At 34.4% G+C, this 15,759-nt stretch overlaps 2 protein-coding genes across 2 annotated transcripts; both read right to left on the bottom strand.

Moving 5' to 3' along the window:
• On the bottom strand, positions 1 to 486 carry LOC112519957. The gene has a single exon (XM_025128272.1). It carries the CDS (start codon positions 484 to 486, stop codon positions 1 to 3), a length of 486 nt encoding a protein of 161 aa, XP_024984040.1.
• A 7,998-nt stretch (positions 487 to 8,484) lies between these two features.
• LOC112519386 (coatomer subunit epsilon-1-like) lies at positions 8,485 to 14,856 on the bottom strand. The gene is made up of 7 exons (XM_025127466.1): positions 14,569 to 14,856; positions 14,399 to 14,488; positions 13,383 to 13,534; positions 12,318 to 12,453; positions 12,089 to 12,244; positions 11,708 to 11,787; positions 8,485 to 8,793 (listed from the first exon to the last, which is right to left on the bottom strand). Exons 1-7 carry the CDS (start codon positions 14,731 to 14,733, stop codon positions 8,703 to 8,705), a joined length of 870 nt encoding a protein of 289 aa, XP_024983234.1. The 5' UTR covers positions 14,734 to 14,856; the 3' UTR covers positions 8,485 to 8,702.
• Between the last annotated feature and the right edge of the window lie 903 nt (positions 14,857 to 15,759).

Raw genomic sequence — 15,759 nt, 5'->3', positions numbered from 1 at the left:
TTAATTTGGTGATGGAGAAGCAATCCTTTGTTGCTTTAACTGTTTGTAAAACCTGTTAATGAATTCCTCCGCCGCCTTGTCTACTTGATTCTCCTCCTCGGCCTGCAATGGCGAATCAACCACCGCCAATGGTTCGATGGCAGCACCGCTATCGCCATCATTCAACACCTCAAGTACTAGTTGATGAAGCTTGTGGTAGTCATGATCAGGATGGTGGTGGTGGGATATGGATTTGGAACCGGTAGTAGTGCTCCGTAAGACGTGTTCTTGAGGCGATGTTTCAATGTTGTGGGTGGTGCAACGGCGGGCGTAGGCGGGATAGTGGTGGCGGAGGAGGAGGGCGGTGAAGGCTTTCCGGGCAAGTTTGCCATTTTTGAGCTTGAGGTGGAGATCAACTTGTAGCTTTGTTTTTGCCATGGTTTTTCTGAACATGTAGAACACTATTTTTAGCTTGTTCCATAACTCATTTCTTGATTCAATCTCCATTATTTCATGCAAAATTATGAGAAAGGAAGTGGTTACTTTGTACATCATTTGGAGGAAGAAGAGAGAGGGCTATTTATTGGATGATTAAAGTGGGTTGCAGACGTTGAAATACGTGCATAACTTAGAGGCTTAGGTAATTACTCGAATGTTGCTTCAACCTTATTCTTTTCACTTTTGACTTTGATTTTCTTTTTAAAAAAAATTAAAGTCTTGAAGTATGGTTCAATAAATAAAATTGGATCTGTCAAAAATATCTATAAATTGTTTTGTATGATTTAAATTCATAATACCAAATAATTATATGTCATATTGGGTGATGTTTTAATAAGGTTCGAAAGTATATAAATGGTTGTATTAACTTTTTTTTTTTTTTGACATTTTTGAAAAGTATTATATAAAATCATTTCACAGCACAATTGTCTCTAACAGATATTTTCTTTAAAAATAATATCATAAAAAATAAAAGGACAATTTGTTTTAAAACCGTCCTAATTCTTTTGTTAAGACATAAAAAATGTCCTATAATTCTATTGTAAAACTTTTGCATAATATACAATTGTCTTGTCATATAAGATAGTTTATTAAGACGTTCGGACATTTTTACCATCCTATAAATCCGATTTTATTGTAGCAGTATATATTAGTTTTGAAAGTTTTTTATATCATATCAACGTCAAATTAGCAACTCAAAAATCTCAATATATCATCCTAGGGGTAATAGTTTAATCGAGCGGGGCTCAAAAAATTATTACTAAGCTTGAGCTCGAGCTGAATTAACTTTTCAATGTAGATCTCGAGATCGAGTATTTTTTGAGTTATCGAGGTCGATGTTCGTTTATGGGTTCGAACTCGCGATCGATTAACTCGTTTATCGGTTTGAGCTCAATAATTTTTATATTTTTATTGTCTAATTAATAAATATACGAGCATGTTTTGCCCGAAAATTGGGCATGCTCGAATGGCTCGTCTCGACTCGACTCGAAAAAATGAATCGAGTTTCCGAACGAGCCAAGTCGAACATTAGTGTTTTAAAGCTCGGTTCGTTAAACAAAACGAGTTCTAATTTGTATCGAGATCAACTTGAGTTCGAGAATTATTAAGCTCGAGCTCTAATAGCTCGGTATAAACTCGAATCGTTTATACCCCTATATCATCCTATAACCAAAAAAATCAAAGCTATTTCAAAATCTTAATAAAATTTTAGGAACATGTTTTGTAAAGTACTAGAAGGGTACTCGCGTAATGCAACGAGATACATCTCGATTTTAATGTTCTATTTTATTCTTTGTCTCTATTGATGTTATAATAGGATTTTATGTGTTTTTAGAAAAAACAATAATGATTTTATTTTTGAATAAAATATAAATTTGAAGATATCATAAAAATTTGAAAAAAAATATATCGATGTTAATATCAAATAAACTATTTAAAAGTTATCATTTTTATGTAATTTATTTAATTTATTTTTTTATCATAATTAAATTTAATTTTAATAATAAAATAATTTATTTTTGATTTAATAATACAACATTTTATAAAGATAATAGTTAAGTATTATGTTAGAACTCAATGATTATCCTAATTTTATTTTAGATTTTTTATATTTGAAATAAGATGTTTATCATGTATTTGGTTATGTTTATCTGCAGTTAGTTACACAAATTCAGATATAGAGCTTTAATAAGTTGTACTTACGCACAATCTACTTGTAATCTTAAGTTTTAAGTAACATGCATTAATAAGCAGTACTTTATGCATAAAAATGGTTTTTAAAAGTTTTTATCAAATGCTTTATAATATAATATAGATAAGCATACTTCTCAATTAAACAAATCAAATGCAGCAATTGATCTCATAAATTCTCAAAGAGTAATCGATGGTTAAGGAGACCGAGTCGCGAGTTTGGTCTAACGTTGTGTTCTCGCTCTTTTTCTTCTTCCCTTAATCTGAAAACACAGCATAAGCTTCAATTTTGATGTAAAATTTTAACCACTCTTTGAAGTTTTGAATTAGTAAAACCATGGTTATGCTTCAATATGATTGCAGTAGCTTATATTCGAGTTTTACTGAAAAATATCATGAATATTGAAAATCCTTTGCATATGAATGGGTTAAATTGGAACTCAAATATTGACGGTTTTTAGGGATATTGTGTTACAAAATGTCACAAATCATTTGGTCAATGTAATCATACGAAAAACCCTTTCGAAAAGAGCTCGAAAATGATCGAAATCAGCAGAAAAATATGGGTGTTTACGATCCGGTTTGGACGGTTTATTAGGAAGTTTTCCAAACCCAACGGTTTGTTAGCAACTAACCAAGCCGGTCAAACTAGACCACAAAAGACGGTCTGATCTGATCTATTATAGGTTTTAAACTAAACATAACATCTATATCCAATATGAAATTTCTACCAATATAAAGTTTTAAAAAAATATTATACCAAATTATAAAAAAAGTCTATCTCCAAAATTTCAGAAAAAAAACATTAAGGAAGTTCATTAACAATAGTTAGAATTTAATAAACATTGAGAAGTCGAAAGAGGTTTGGAATTTTGGATGTAGATATTTGGTGTATTTAATGTCTTAGACGAACTTTTAATTTGGATATAAAATGGAGCTTATAACATGAAACTAAATAACTAATATATTTTGGTGGTCAGTTTGGTCCAAACCCTTCAAAAAGGCGCTCAAACAACAGACCGGATCAGACTGAGCGGTTTGGCTATTTTTAGACTAGACCGGACTGCCAAACCGCTTAAATCGTCAAAACGGTCCGGTTTGATTTGGTTCAACCATTTTTAGCGATTTGATGGTTTTTTTTTACATCCCTAGCAAAAAAATGATGTCCCATGCATTGTGCGCAAGGTTCAAAATGGCGTGAGACATGACATAGCGACGAACTCAAGCCTTAAGCCTTACACGCACCATAGTGAAGACACAATATTTTTTAAGACGTGACATAAAATAACAAATTTGTGTGGTATATATATATATATATATATATATATATATATATGTTTTCTATTTATTATTCAATAATATAATAATATTAAAAAAATTTACATTAGAAGAAAACTAATAGATATTAAAATTTGAAGGGAAGTTCATGCCTTGAGAGTTAATGGGGTAGAGATGTGTCCTTATTTCTATACTCAAGGCAAGTTCTAGGGTGGGATCGAAAATAAGGTTGCATAAAAATCCGATGGCCTGACCAGTCGACCAAACCCAATAAGGTGCTAACTTTTACAAACCGAGATGATTGGGGTCCTAAATAAACCTAACCCAAGCCCATAAGGAATATGTCATAATTACATTTGAGCTCCTATAACTTAATTTTGAGAAAAAATCATGTTGAATATTTAATTCATTTGTTAGTATCCTATTTATTTTTAAAGTAAATGAAATATATTAATGTACCTTATATTTGTAAAGATTTTTGTAGTTGCAACATTAGTTTTCATTGTAAAAGTGTTTTAGATCAAGTATTTCACTCGTAATTTGGTATGACAAAAATGATCAATGCAACCCATTTAAGAATATTACAACACGTATTCAGTTCATGAACGTAATACTCATTAGTCATCCATAATATAAACATGGTGATAAACCATAATATGATATGATTTTGACTTTAAGATCGAAACCTTACGTTGTAGTGGAACATACCTTGAAATAAGCATCTTTGGTTCCTTCTTAAAGCACTAAAAACAAGGAGAAGTTCATAACCTCATCTATCTTCAGATACTTAAACAATCTCATCTCCAATTTATTTTCCCGTGATATTTGATCATGAGATGCACGCATAGCTTTTAAAACAGAAACAACCAGTCAAAGGTCTAGTAAGCTCATGCATATCATAATCTGAAAGCATAACTTGTAATGCGGTAAACATATGATGCAAGGATATGAAGATATGAAGACTAAAATAGATTGTGCAGATACTACAAGAAAGAAAGAATATTCAAAGTTTATGGAAGAGAAAGTTTGAATTTAAATCTTTTGATACGACTGAAAAGCCATAAGATTTAAAGATTGTAGATGTGATGAAAAAGAAAAAGATTGATATTGTTTTGAAGTTGATGTTAGTGATTTGTGTTGACTTATCTGTGAAAGATTTTTTGCAAGTTTGAAGCAGAACTGTTGGAAGAAAGTTGTTGATAAAGTTAGATTTTTTCATGATATGAAGGTGAGAAGCTTAGTACACGTAGTGTCAAAGCTTCAATCCTGAATGTCCAAAGCTTATTTGGTGTTTCAAGATGTATTCCTGAAGTGTAGTTGACTGTTGACTGAAATGATTTCTTGAAGTTCTGTTGACTTCTATTGAAGAACTTGAAAGAGAAAGTTTATAAATGATTCTAAAGATGATTTCAAATTGAAGATTTTTCTTTAAAAATGTTTTTTTGGAAAGTGGAGATTGTTATTTCTAGATTCATCTTATTCAAAGGTTGATAAAGTTTGATCGTCTTCATAAAGGAGAGTTTGTTAAAGACTTATGATTTGGGGGAGATTGTTAAATTCAAAGTTTAGTTGAAGTCTTGTTTTAAAAAGTTCTGATAAATACTAATTTGTGATCTCGAATCCTAAGAGAGAGATTGTTAGACCTAAAATATGTTGTATCCGAGATCACCATGTATGAAGACGATATCGGAGAATGAAGAGGTCAGAACTTCCAAGTCAAAGTCAAAAATAGTCAAAATTCATGTAATGTAAATGTTGAAATTGTAGTTTGACTTTGAATTAGTCAATCCATATAAATACCTTGTAATGTTTGTAATAGAAGTGAGAGCTCATTCTCATGGATTTAAAAGTTCATATTTTTAGAGAGTTTCTAAAGAGAGAAAACAATCAATACATACAATTTGAGTTTAATTGTTGTTCTTGATTGTTTAGTTTACTTTTTACTTGATCATAATGGGATTTTCACTAAATGACAATTTTATCATTCATAATTGAGAGATTAATAAATTCTTTATCTCATAAGTAGCGCTAGTAGACATTATTTTAGTGGACACTTATTTTCGGATAAACTAAAATAATTAGTTACCACATTTTTTATACATATAATTAGTTATCGTGATATTTACACGTACATTTATTTATTTCTTAATAAAAATCAGTAGAGGTATCATCCTTTTTTTAAAAAGCAAAAAAGAACTTCATCATCAATCAGACAAACAATCCATAAATTATCTACACTCCCATCGCTATTTTTACTCATTTTATTTAATTTTTACAACTTTATTCCAAAACATATATATCTCTTCCCCCTCCCCCCTCTCTCTCTCTCTCCATATATATATTAAATTTTCATTAATTAGATTTTATTTATTTTTTCAAATTATTTGAATATTATTTCTTGATGATTATATTAACAACTAACATTATAGACAATCTTCGAATCATTGACTAAAGTACTTATATTACCGTGCAATGTACGGTTCCCACACTAGTAAAAATAAAGTAAAAATTACCTTCTAGCATAGATGTAGAAAGAGATGGGTCTTGACCGGTTATTGTGAAAACTAGGATCAATCTCGGCCTAACGGTCATAATCAGTTTTGGCATGACCAGATTTTGTTTTGTTTTTTGAACGACAGTTGCATCTGCAAAAGCAAGTCGAGATGAGACGTTCAAAAGAGTCCCGAAGTAAGTCTTCCTTGGACCTTCAAAACTTGGTTTTTCCCCATCATTCGTCTGAAAACTAAGGGGCCGTTTACCAAACATTTACCCGATAAACGCTTACTGGTAAAATTTAACACTGTCATTTACTTACGGGTAAGATTTTAATCCACCAAAACGGCATCGTACGCAACAATTTACTCGGTAAGCACTTACCGTAGTAAGAGTCGTCGCTCTCACTTACCGGATAAGACTCGTCGCTATCACTTACCGGATAAGACTCTTGACCCTTATCTCAGTCATACTGAGTAAGATTCTTGGTCCTTGCCATATTCATCCGGTAAAGTAATGTGATTTTGGTAAGCGCTTACCTGGGTAAGCGTTTGGTAAACGGCCCCTAAGACTATTCTAGGCGGTCTCTTTTCATCTGATCCTAGTCTTGGTGCAACGACCCGTTTGCGCATCTCTACCTTCTAAGTGCAACAAGTCAAATACCGGAGACAGGTTATGAGAAGTCAAAAAATTTGGTTGGGGGTAAGGAATGGGAATGAAAATGGCAGGAAAACACTTGATGCTGAAGCCAACAATTAAAGAGTTTTAGAACACTGATTAGTGATTGGCCTATTGGATATGCGAAATATATGTAGGTTTTTGTTGGGTCTTAATTGATTTCCTTGTACAATCACACCATGAGATGTTTAGGATTTAAGCAAAAACTTTGTTTGCCAATCACACAACTCTTTGGACCTCAGAAAAATCAAATCTATCTTAAGCAGCCCTACGATTAAGAAATAAAATTATGGGACTCGGGGAGTAGCATAGTTGGTCCTCGATGATATATTTGCACATCGTTAAAACAAAGGCTCGAATCTGGCAGCCACAACATGAGAGTTGCAATTCCCATGAGGATTCGCTCCTTGTGGGCACTCCTGGACTCTTAAGCCGGCTAACCTAAAAAGTTGTTGTACACCTGATTTTATATCTCATATAATGCTCTTGGAGCTGGGGCAGTGTGGGGTGGCTCGGGTTGCCGGTTACAAACCCTATTGCCCAAAAGATTAAGAAAAAAACCGAACGAGTGCCAAAATCAAGATCCATTAGAAAAGCTAGACATGTCGTATAGCTCTTCAATGTTATAAAGCCAAAACAAACCCAAAAAGTATTTCAAACTCGGAAGTAAGCTCTAAGGGTGGAAAGTACACAGATATGTCCTCTCCCTTGATAGTAGAGTGGTTGTTTCTTATGAAAACCCCGGCATGTGAAGAAGTGTTGGCAAAAGGATTTTAGTGAAAACATGAGTGCGGGTCACATGTATAGGACCAACTGGAGCATTGGTCATGGTTCTGATGATGAATGACAAGCTTACAATGTACACTGAGTCACCTAAGTCGAATACCTAGTTCCAGTAACCGACATGTTCATGTAACATTATTCAACCATAACCAGACAACTTTATGTTGTAATATGATGAACTGTTTACCCATTCAAAAGGGTTTTATTGACTGTGTATTGGTCTATGCTGTTATATCGGTCATAATACGAAATATCGGTCAGGACCGATATTCGATATATCGGTTATATCGGTGATATATCGTTGATATATCGGTCCAAAATAACGGTTAACATAATATATCTTAGAATTATATATAATATGCATTAATTAGAGTTTAGAAATATAGTTTCAAAATTAAAATATTACATCATCTAATAAATAATAAAATTAGTCATTTGGGCAAACTGTTAGTCTAATAGTCTAATTAGTCATTTGGGCTTGGGCTTTTTGAAATTTGGACTGGCCTGGAGCACTTGTATTTCTAAGCGATAGCTACCGTACCGCCTACCACTTACCATCGACCGCCATCGCCTTCCTTCCCCCCTTGACCCTTGTAAGCGACGGCCGGTAGAGTGAGCAGCAGACCAGCAATCGACCTTCTTCCATCCCCGCCCCGTTGCCATCAGACGCTGGCTATGTTGTGTCGATTACAGAGAAAAGCAGAGGAGATCGAGAAGAGAGGCCGAGAAAAGAGAAACGTTGTGAGAAGAAGAAGAAGTCGAAGACTCGATGTTGTAAGAACTATAAAATCGGTATATCGGCCCGATTTTTACCTTAAAATATCGCCAAATATCGCTAAATATCGGAAAATATCGCCGATAATATCGTTCCCGATATTTTGTCCGATATATGAGTTCCGATATTTTTTTTCCGAGCGATATCCGATATATCGGCGATATATCACGATTTTGACAGCATAGGTATTGGTATATTGGCGAGCATATACAAAGTTTTTAAGGCACAAAGGTGGGGTCAGGGGTTGGGATGTAAGCAGATCTTTAGCCAACCGACTGTGTTGCTAAATTTGTTATATAAGCCAAAAAATCACAAGAAACAGATATTATATCCCAAAAGTATTCTTAGTGATGATAAAACAAAGGTTGTAGATTATTCAAGAAAACAACTACCAACAAATCCAGCACAAAAACCATTATAAAGAGTCTGCTAGGAATCCTTTTGACAATCAAACTTGTGAGTTCAATATTCAAAACTTACCACAGGAGTGACAAACGGCAAGAATGGTACCAAATCCTTTCACATCTCAAATGGTTTGTATTGCTCTGTCAAAACTTTCTTCTGCAGTCAAACTCCGTTTGATTAGCATGTGATCGGGATGAGATAGTTTCAACTGGCTGCAAAGACAAACAAATCAAAATTTCAGTTGCTGTTTCTGGAGATCGTTCTACAGAGTACGGGCTGTAGTTTCCTATGTTGATTTTCCCTTTTTTGTGTTTTTTGAAGTCAAGTTGGAGGGTTCTCATTAGGTCATGCAAACACAAGAAAGCTTATTCCCACAAAAAAATTACAAGCTCGAGAAAATATTGAGAGAAATGATAGGTAGTGGATGTGAATGTCAATAAACAAGAAATTTGCTTATTAAATAGGATATCAAGAACCATGTTAACATAGATAAAAAAGAAGGAACTGATATAAATCCAACCAAATCAAAGTTGTCAATTTTAAACTTGATATAGAAGCAAACCAATAAGTTGGAAAGAACTCTCAAGACCAAACCAGCAATCATTTTGTATGGAGGGGGGGTACTGTGTCGATAGAGATCAAGTACCCGATAATAATTGCCAAGATCCAGATTTTCTTCAGTCATTTGGATTTTCCTTAAGAATTAAGGGAGAAACTAATTGATAGTGTAAAAACCAACCTACTTACACCCGTACATTCCGAAACAGAAAAAAAAAAGTTGCTCTACTTTCACACATTTTTCAGTTACATGCTTGAACAAAAAGATTTATCAATCACATACTTCTACTCTCGTAATTATACCAATTACATAATTTTTGCCGACTTTAATCAAATTACCTAACATGAACCATCAAGAATAGACACTTTGCTTAGAGAGATGACCAACCATGTAATCATGTATCCTCTTACAGTTTAGAGCAGGCTAATCAGCACCTCAACCTTCGCTAGAATTGTGGAATAAAAAATCATAGCCAATATCCTTCTACAAAAAGGAGAAACAAAGGGAGAACACCTTCAAGCCTATATCTATACTTGAGGTTAGTATAAGGCTAGATATGTGCTTCATATCATCCTCAAAAAAATGGAAAACCAGTGAAAAGCATGAAACAGATTCCATACGACCTTCTAGTTAATAGGCTCTTCACCTCCCTTCAACTTAATCCACACTTAAACCATTGCACCCACAGAACACATGTTTTAACTAAGACGAGTAATCAGAAGCCGCTCAAGTAAATAAGTGGTCAAAAGATGCATGAAGAGGTGAGATTTTAACCTTATGTTAAGGCGCCGTAAACAGCTTTCTTCAAGCCATCACCCTTAGTTTCCACCAGGTTATCCACCATCAGTCCATAACACCCTCTCGTTCAGTTTTGAGGAATCGTTTTAAATAAAAAAAATTAATTACATGATATGTTTGTATCATTAATTATATCGAAAGCTTTGCTTAAAACATCAGTTGAGAAAGCTTTTATTGGATGTATCTCAAAAGTCTTAGCATGCCAACTTTGGTTAAAACTTAAACCCACTGCAAGAGAGCCGATTAGCATTGTGTAAAACTGTAGTTGTATCTGAAATGTGTTGATTTAATCAATGAGCAAAATATATTTGGAAAACATCTGCTTTTAACATAATTGCAACAAAAACTTTGTTAAACTCGTCCTAAAAGAAGCTCCAAGAGAAGAGGAGTTCATATGTTATTGACGGTCCTGTTTATGGAGAATTTACTCACTTCTGGTATTAGTCATCTCCTCAAAATTCACTTGATTACCCTTTCTCCTCCCTCTACTTCAAACCCTTTCATTCAGCAAAAGAAGGAAGAAGAGGCACATCATATGAGAAGAGTCTATCAATTGTAATTGATCATTCGAGGTTGATTTTTCATCTAAAAAAGGAGAGAAGCTGTGGGTGCAATTCTCTCGAGTACAACGCTTCAAACAAGAATGCACGAAGTTGTATGCATTTGCTAGATCCGATCCTAATATGACAAATCATCAGAAGAGATAGATGATCCTATTGAGATCACATGCCATTAATCATTCAACAAAGCACCAGCCACCTGACCAAGGTATGATATGACCAAATGTCCTTTTATTGGTTCTGCTGTTACATTCTAGCATTACTTGACAAACCAGGCACATGAAGCCATGGGTGAACGAAAAGCCTCAAGAGAAAATACAAATGTTTCACATGTGACATACACAATTTAATATACCTCTTTCATATTCTTTTCAAGGGATAAGATGTTGTGTTCCCAAAGAAAACCAAATAGAGTTGAGCAATAGAATGAGGTACTTGATGTGTGAGCACATATGATCAACAAACTCCTAACTTTGTTTGGGCCTGACAGCCATCCATTAATCTCCTGCAGACTGATAGCTATGATATGCACATCATTCTCTTTTACTCTATTTTCTATGCAATAGCACTCATGGTTCTGTGGTCTACATGTGAAAATGATTACAGATGACGAACATATACATTTTGCTAGACTTTTGCTAAAAGATTCCTTCCTACTTCAGGATCCCATCAACAGGGATCTAAAGCTATTATACATGAATTTCAGAAATTATGAAGGCATGCTGATGCACATGTCTAAGGTCAAATAAGAACTCATATGTCAATGGCATATGAATAGGACTTTCAATCTACCTAAAAGTTGGGGTATTTATTAGTTGAAAACTAAGTTCATAATAATTAGTACATAATACTGTAAAAAGTATGACCCGATTAAATCAAGAAGCAAATTGTTATCAAGATACCACAGAAAAGATCAAACTTTTTATGTTTGTAAACACAATAAATGAAATGTGGATTCAATCAAACTTTTCTAGTCATCAATCAGAGCATATATACTAACCGGCTAGTAAAAGACTCCAGAGAATACCAAAACAATGATGCAACAGTAACACAAATAGGAATAAGATAGATATAGAGGGAGAAATTCAAGTTATTGTATTTCTAGTTCTCGAATAGTAACGTCGTGTGGTTCTTAACACAGATATGCATGTGTTCATGTGTATGTGCATGACAACAATGTTATTTCCCATACAGGTGCAATGGCATTACCTTAAAAATCGTGAAGAAGGTTTCCCAAGATGAAGACTGCATACTACTAGATTAGCCAGTGTTTCTGGATCCTTTGCATCCTATATTGAGGCATCAAAAGCAGGACTATAAATGCTAGGTTATCAATAAGTAGACAAGTTTGAGGCAGCACATGAACTCAACCGAAGAACAGATACAACAAAAGATCCTTTTCTAATTACAGAAAGATGGTATCTGACCAGTACTTTCAATGAAAAGGAACATATTTAGCCCATGCAATATAGAATGCGATGGGTTATATTCTCGTACAAGCAGTTTCGTTGAGTGACTATAACCAATAAATTCAATCAGGGTGAGTATGAACCTCCAATGAATGCGAAAAGGAGTTGATCTGAAATTTACCTTGTTGAGTGCCTCTAATAGAAATGATTCGGCTTCATCAAAATTACCCATGTGAATGCAGCACACAGCTTTCCCATTGAGGATCAGGCTAGTCATTTGGTACTTCTCCGAGAAGTCCTGGAAGATGAGATATGCTTCTTGTATCTTTGAACCACCCTGTTTCAAAAACAAGTAGCAGTAAGAATGATGTTTTTAGTTTAATAAATGAAAACGAGAGGAAATTACATACCACAGCTAAATTTAGCCATGCAGTAGCAAGTTGAGTTAGTGTGTGATCCTCATCAATCTGTTGCATAATTCTCAATTGCTTCTCTGCATAATCTGATCTGTGCATCTTGAGGAAAATTTGGACATTCAAGGCAGTCCTGAAAGCAAGAAAATCCATCAGAACCACATAGAGGATGAGACACTTGCTTATCTAAGATCATAAAGAAAAATTGGATTCAAGTGCACTACAACTGATATATGTTGATTATGTTCTACACCACAACCAAATTTTCTAAGTGACGAATCTAGTTAATTCCATATCTGAAATTTAGTTTAAATTGTCAGTGACTCGGTGTTAATTTCTGCTAGTTTTTTGCTTCAGCCCTTGAGAATAAATCAAGTAATTGGCATGAGTCTGAAAGTAGCATAGTTGTTTCAACTTTCAAAATATGGTAAATAAAGAAAAGTGCACAAAGTCATGCATTAGCAGAAGCTAGGATCAGACAAGTGAATGCAAGAAAGGTGGGGAAGGGAAAAACAAAACGTAGCACGTTACCAATCATGATATGATCTCGTTATCAAAAAATTAGGTTTTGCATCCTTCCATATATTCCATAATCCACAGTTAGACAATCTTATGATTATGTTTCCTCTTGGTTCAGGCCTCAATTGTCGATAATAGGACAGAAGTGAATGAGGATAGTGAGAGGCCATTGGTTTCTAATTACCATCAGAAATAGAAGACGGTGAATGCAGACTTCACATGAAGTACTAACAAACTGATAACTCATATAACAAGACTTGAAATATGTGAGGCAAGCATATAAAAAATAACTAAAAAAAATGTTGGCAAACATCAACCAGGAGAAACTTTGCGCCTGTGACAACCTTAAACAGTGACATGAGAGAATACGATATGAAACAAAAAATTGCTCCAAAATTAGACACGGATTACACAAGTCCAACAGTTAAGGATTGAAACATATAATTATCAAAAATCAACAGCAAACATGCATCATTGAATGGCGATAAAAAAATAGTAATACTGTATAAAAAGATATTAGTTAAGCGCAGAGTAAAACTCAACAGTTCCATAGTTCCCCCAACGTTTGTGTACTTCAGAGCTTCATTATTGTCCTGTTCATGCATGAATATGATCCCAGCAATAAGCCTGAGAATTGGGTTGTTCCCAACGGCTGCGTCACTCAACCACTCTCGTATGCTTGAAATTACAGTTTCCTATAAAATCCAATGCCATGTGTGAAAATTATTACACATCTTGACCATCCAATCATCAAAATAACAAAATAAATAGGTCTACACTAACTTGATAACTTCACACATGCCCGTATTCTTTTGAATAACTTGGTACTTGATTGCCAAGCCAAAGCTTTACATCCCTTTATTCTCTTTGTTTCCCCATTTATGGTTTTTCTGGGTTTTTTTATTAACCTGGATATCCAACCCGCTATGTGAGCCAACTAGTCCCAGGGCAACCACGATTAAGAACAAGGGTTCTAATTCCTCGACTTAAATTGTAACACCATAACTTTGTCTACCTAAATCACTAAAGAACAATTCATGAGTAAGCAAAACATCAAAAGGAGCAAATTATGTAGTGTGAATATCAATTGGTACTAGCAACTCAACAACATTTTATAACGTTAGTCTCCTCATCACAAGATAAAGGAACAGTTTTTGAGGTAAAAGGACTAACATTCAATTACATAATAAATATGAATGCTTTAGCTTTTTATATAAACAATTGATAGATATATTGAACCTATAACAAAGTCTACTAAACATAAACAGTTCTTGGGGTTTAAGGACTAACATTCAATTACATAATCAACACGGATGCTTCAGATGTTACATATAGAATTGATAAGACATATTGAACCCTGTAACAAATTCTACTAAACAGGGTATACATCCAGTGTGCGCAGGTAAATACGATCACAGCCATGAATTTTGCAAATTTAATTTTCAATGATATTTTTCCTATGGTCTCCAGGGAACCGCAACCGCCTTAGCTTAGGTACACGCTGCTTACATAATTATAGATTTAAAATGACTATCGAGATCGATCCAAAGAAACTTCACCTTATTATCGGTGCTTAAAAGATACAAAGCAAGCAATTTCACGGCTTGGAGAGGCGTTGCGGCAGATGAATCAACCTCATTAACCACAAGCTGTTGAAGATCAAGAAAAATTACATATCAAACCAAAGATCATAACCGACAAGAGAGAAGATAAAGGAGCGATAATTTACTTGGTAGCTGCCGAGCGCAATGTAGGATCTGTAAATGAGGCAATCTCTTTCTATTGCATCCTCTTCGGAGAGGTTTTGGACATCACCGCTGTTTATGGCAGCTTGATACGCTCCCAAGTAAAAGTTATTTCTCAGACCAAACAACAAATCTGGTGCTGCCGCCATTGTTAATCAGATCTAGATCGGTGATATCAACAGATCCAGAGAGAGAAGCAGGATTCGATTTACAGGTGATGGCACACTTTTGACGGACACAATGGTTTATCGGTCACCCCACGCCGATGGTGAATTTCCTTTTTAAAAACTACAATTTAGGTTCTTCGTCTTTAGTGAAATCTCAAAAAGTGATACCTAATCTTTAATAAGATGATTATCTTTGTGATTTATGTTTTGTTTTAAAAATGGTCCTAAACATTAACTTCGTTAAATGAAGGATATTATCGTCAGTTTTCTTTAAAAATTTATTTTATTTATTTATAAATTATAATATTTATATAAACCCTCGTCCAACCTCCTTCCAAAATTTCCCTTCTTCATTTGTTAAACAGTTCCTTGTTAGCGAACACTGGTAGAGCACAAAGGTCCTTCTCCAGACTCAATCTCTCATGATCTCCATCTCCGTTGAAATAACCTCCATTCCACATCGCCTTTTGTATTTTAGCACTAATCACAGGAATTCCAACGTGCAACCTGAAACAATCGTTGTCCCCTGTCCTTAAACTCATTGCAACCAGTTCCTTGTTAAATGGTTGCCATCATCAATCTATCTATTCGAGTTCCTATCTCCACATCCCCAATTAAGTTGAGTGATTGGTAGAAAGTTTTGTTTGGATGATTTGTTGTAGAAAATTCCAGTAAACCTGGACACTCCATTCGCTTGTTTTTTAGCCTTGCTTTGTTTGAAATATGGTTTAGTTTACAAATATTTTGAATGTAGAATTGGTTTGATGTCTAGGTTTATTGTTGGTCCCAAACGGATCTACAAGAATTTTGTAGGTAACAGTTTTGTACAGGGGGATGAAGACAAACACACAGTTTTCAATTTTTAAAATCTTTTATTGATATGAGAAGATCAATACAAAATTTACAAATATTTTCATGAACTTTCTTGGGCTCTACCACGCTTAGAAAGTTTACGAATAAACATTCATTGGTTGTGGCAGCTTTTGTCTTTACTCCACTGGAAGGTTC

This window comes from Cynara cardunculus (genome assembly GCF_001531365.2).
Source record: "Cynara cardunculus var. scolymus isolate 2C chromosome LG 10, CcrdV1, whole genome shotgun sequence".
NCBI classification, from domain to species: Eukaryota; Viridiplantae; Streptophyta; class Magnoliopsida; order Asterales; family Asteraceae; genus Cynara; species Cynara cardunculus.
This window is presented reverse-complemented; position numbering and strand designations above follow the sequence as displayed.

Bases quoted from the DNA above. Each gene is read 5' to 3' on its own strand.
- LOC112519957 (XM_025128272.1), bottom strand. From the start codon at position 486: ATGGAGATTGAATCAAGAAATGAGTTATGGAACAAGCTAAAAATAGTG.
- LOC112519386 (XM_025127466.1), bottom strand. From the start codon at position 14,733: ATGGCGGCAGCACCAGATTTGTTGTTTGGTCTGAGAAATAACTTTTAC. The intron at 13,535-14,398 runs GTGAAGTTTCTT...TGGATTTTATAG, and splicing joins TTTTAAGCACCGATAATAAG to GAAACTGTAATTTCAAGCAT. The intron at 8,794-11,707 runs GTAATGCCATTG...TTGTCTTTGCAG, and splicing joins CCTTCTTCACGATTTTTAAG to CCAGTTGAAACTATCTCATC.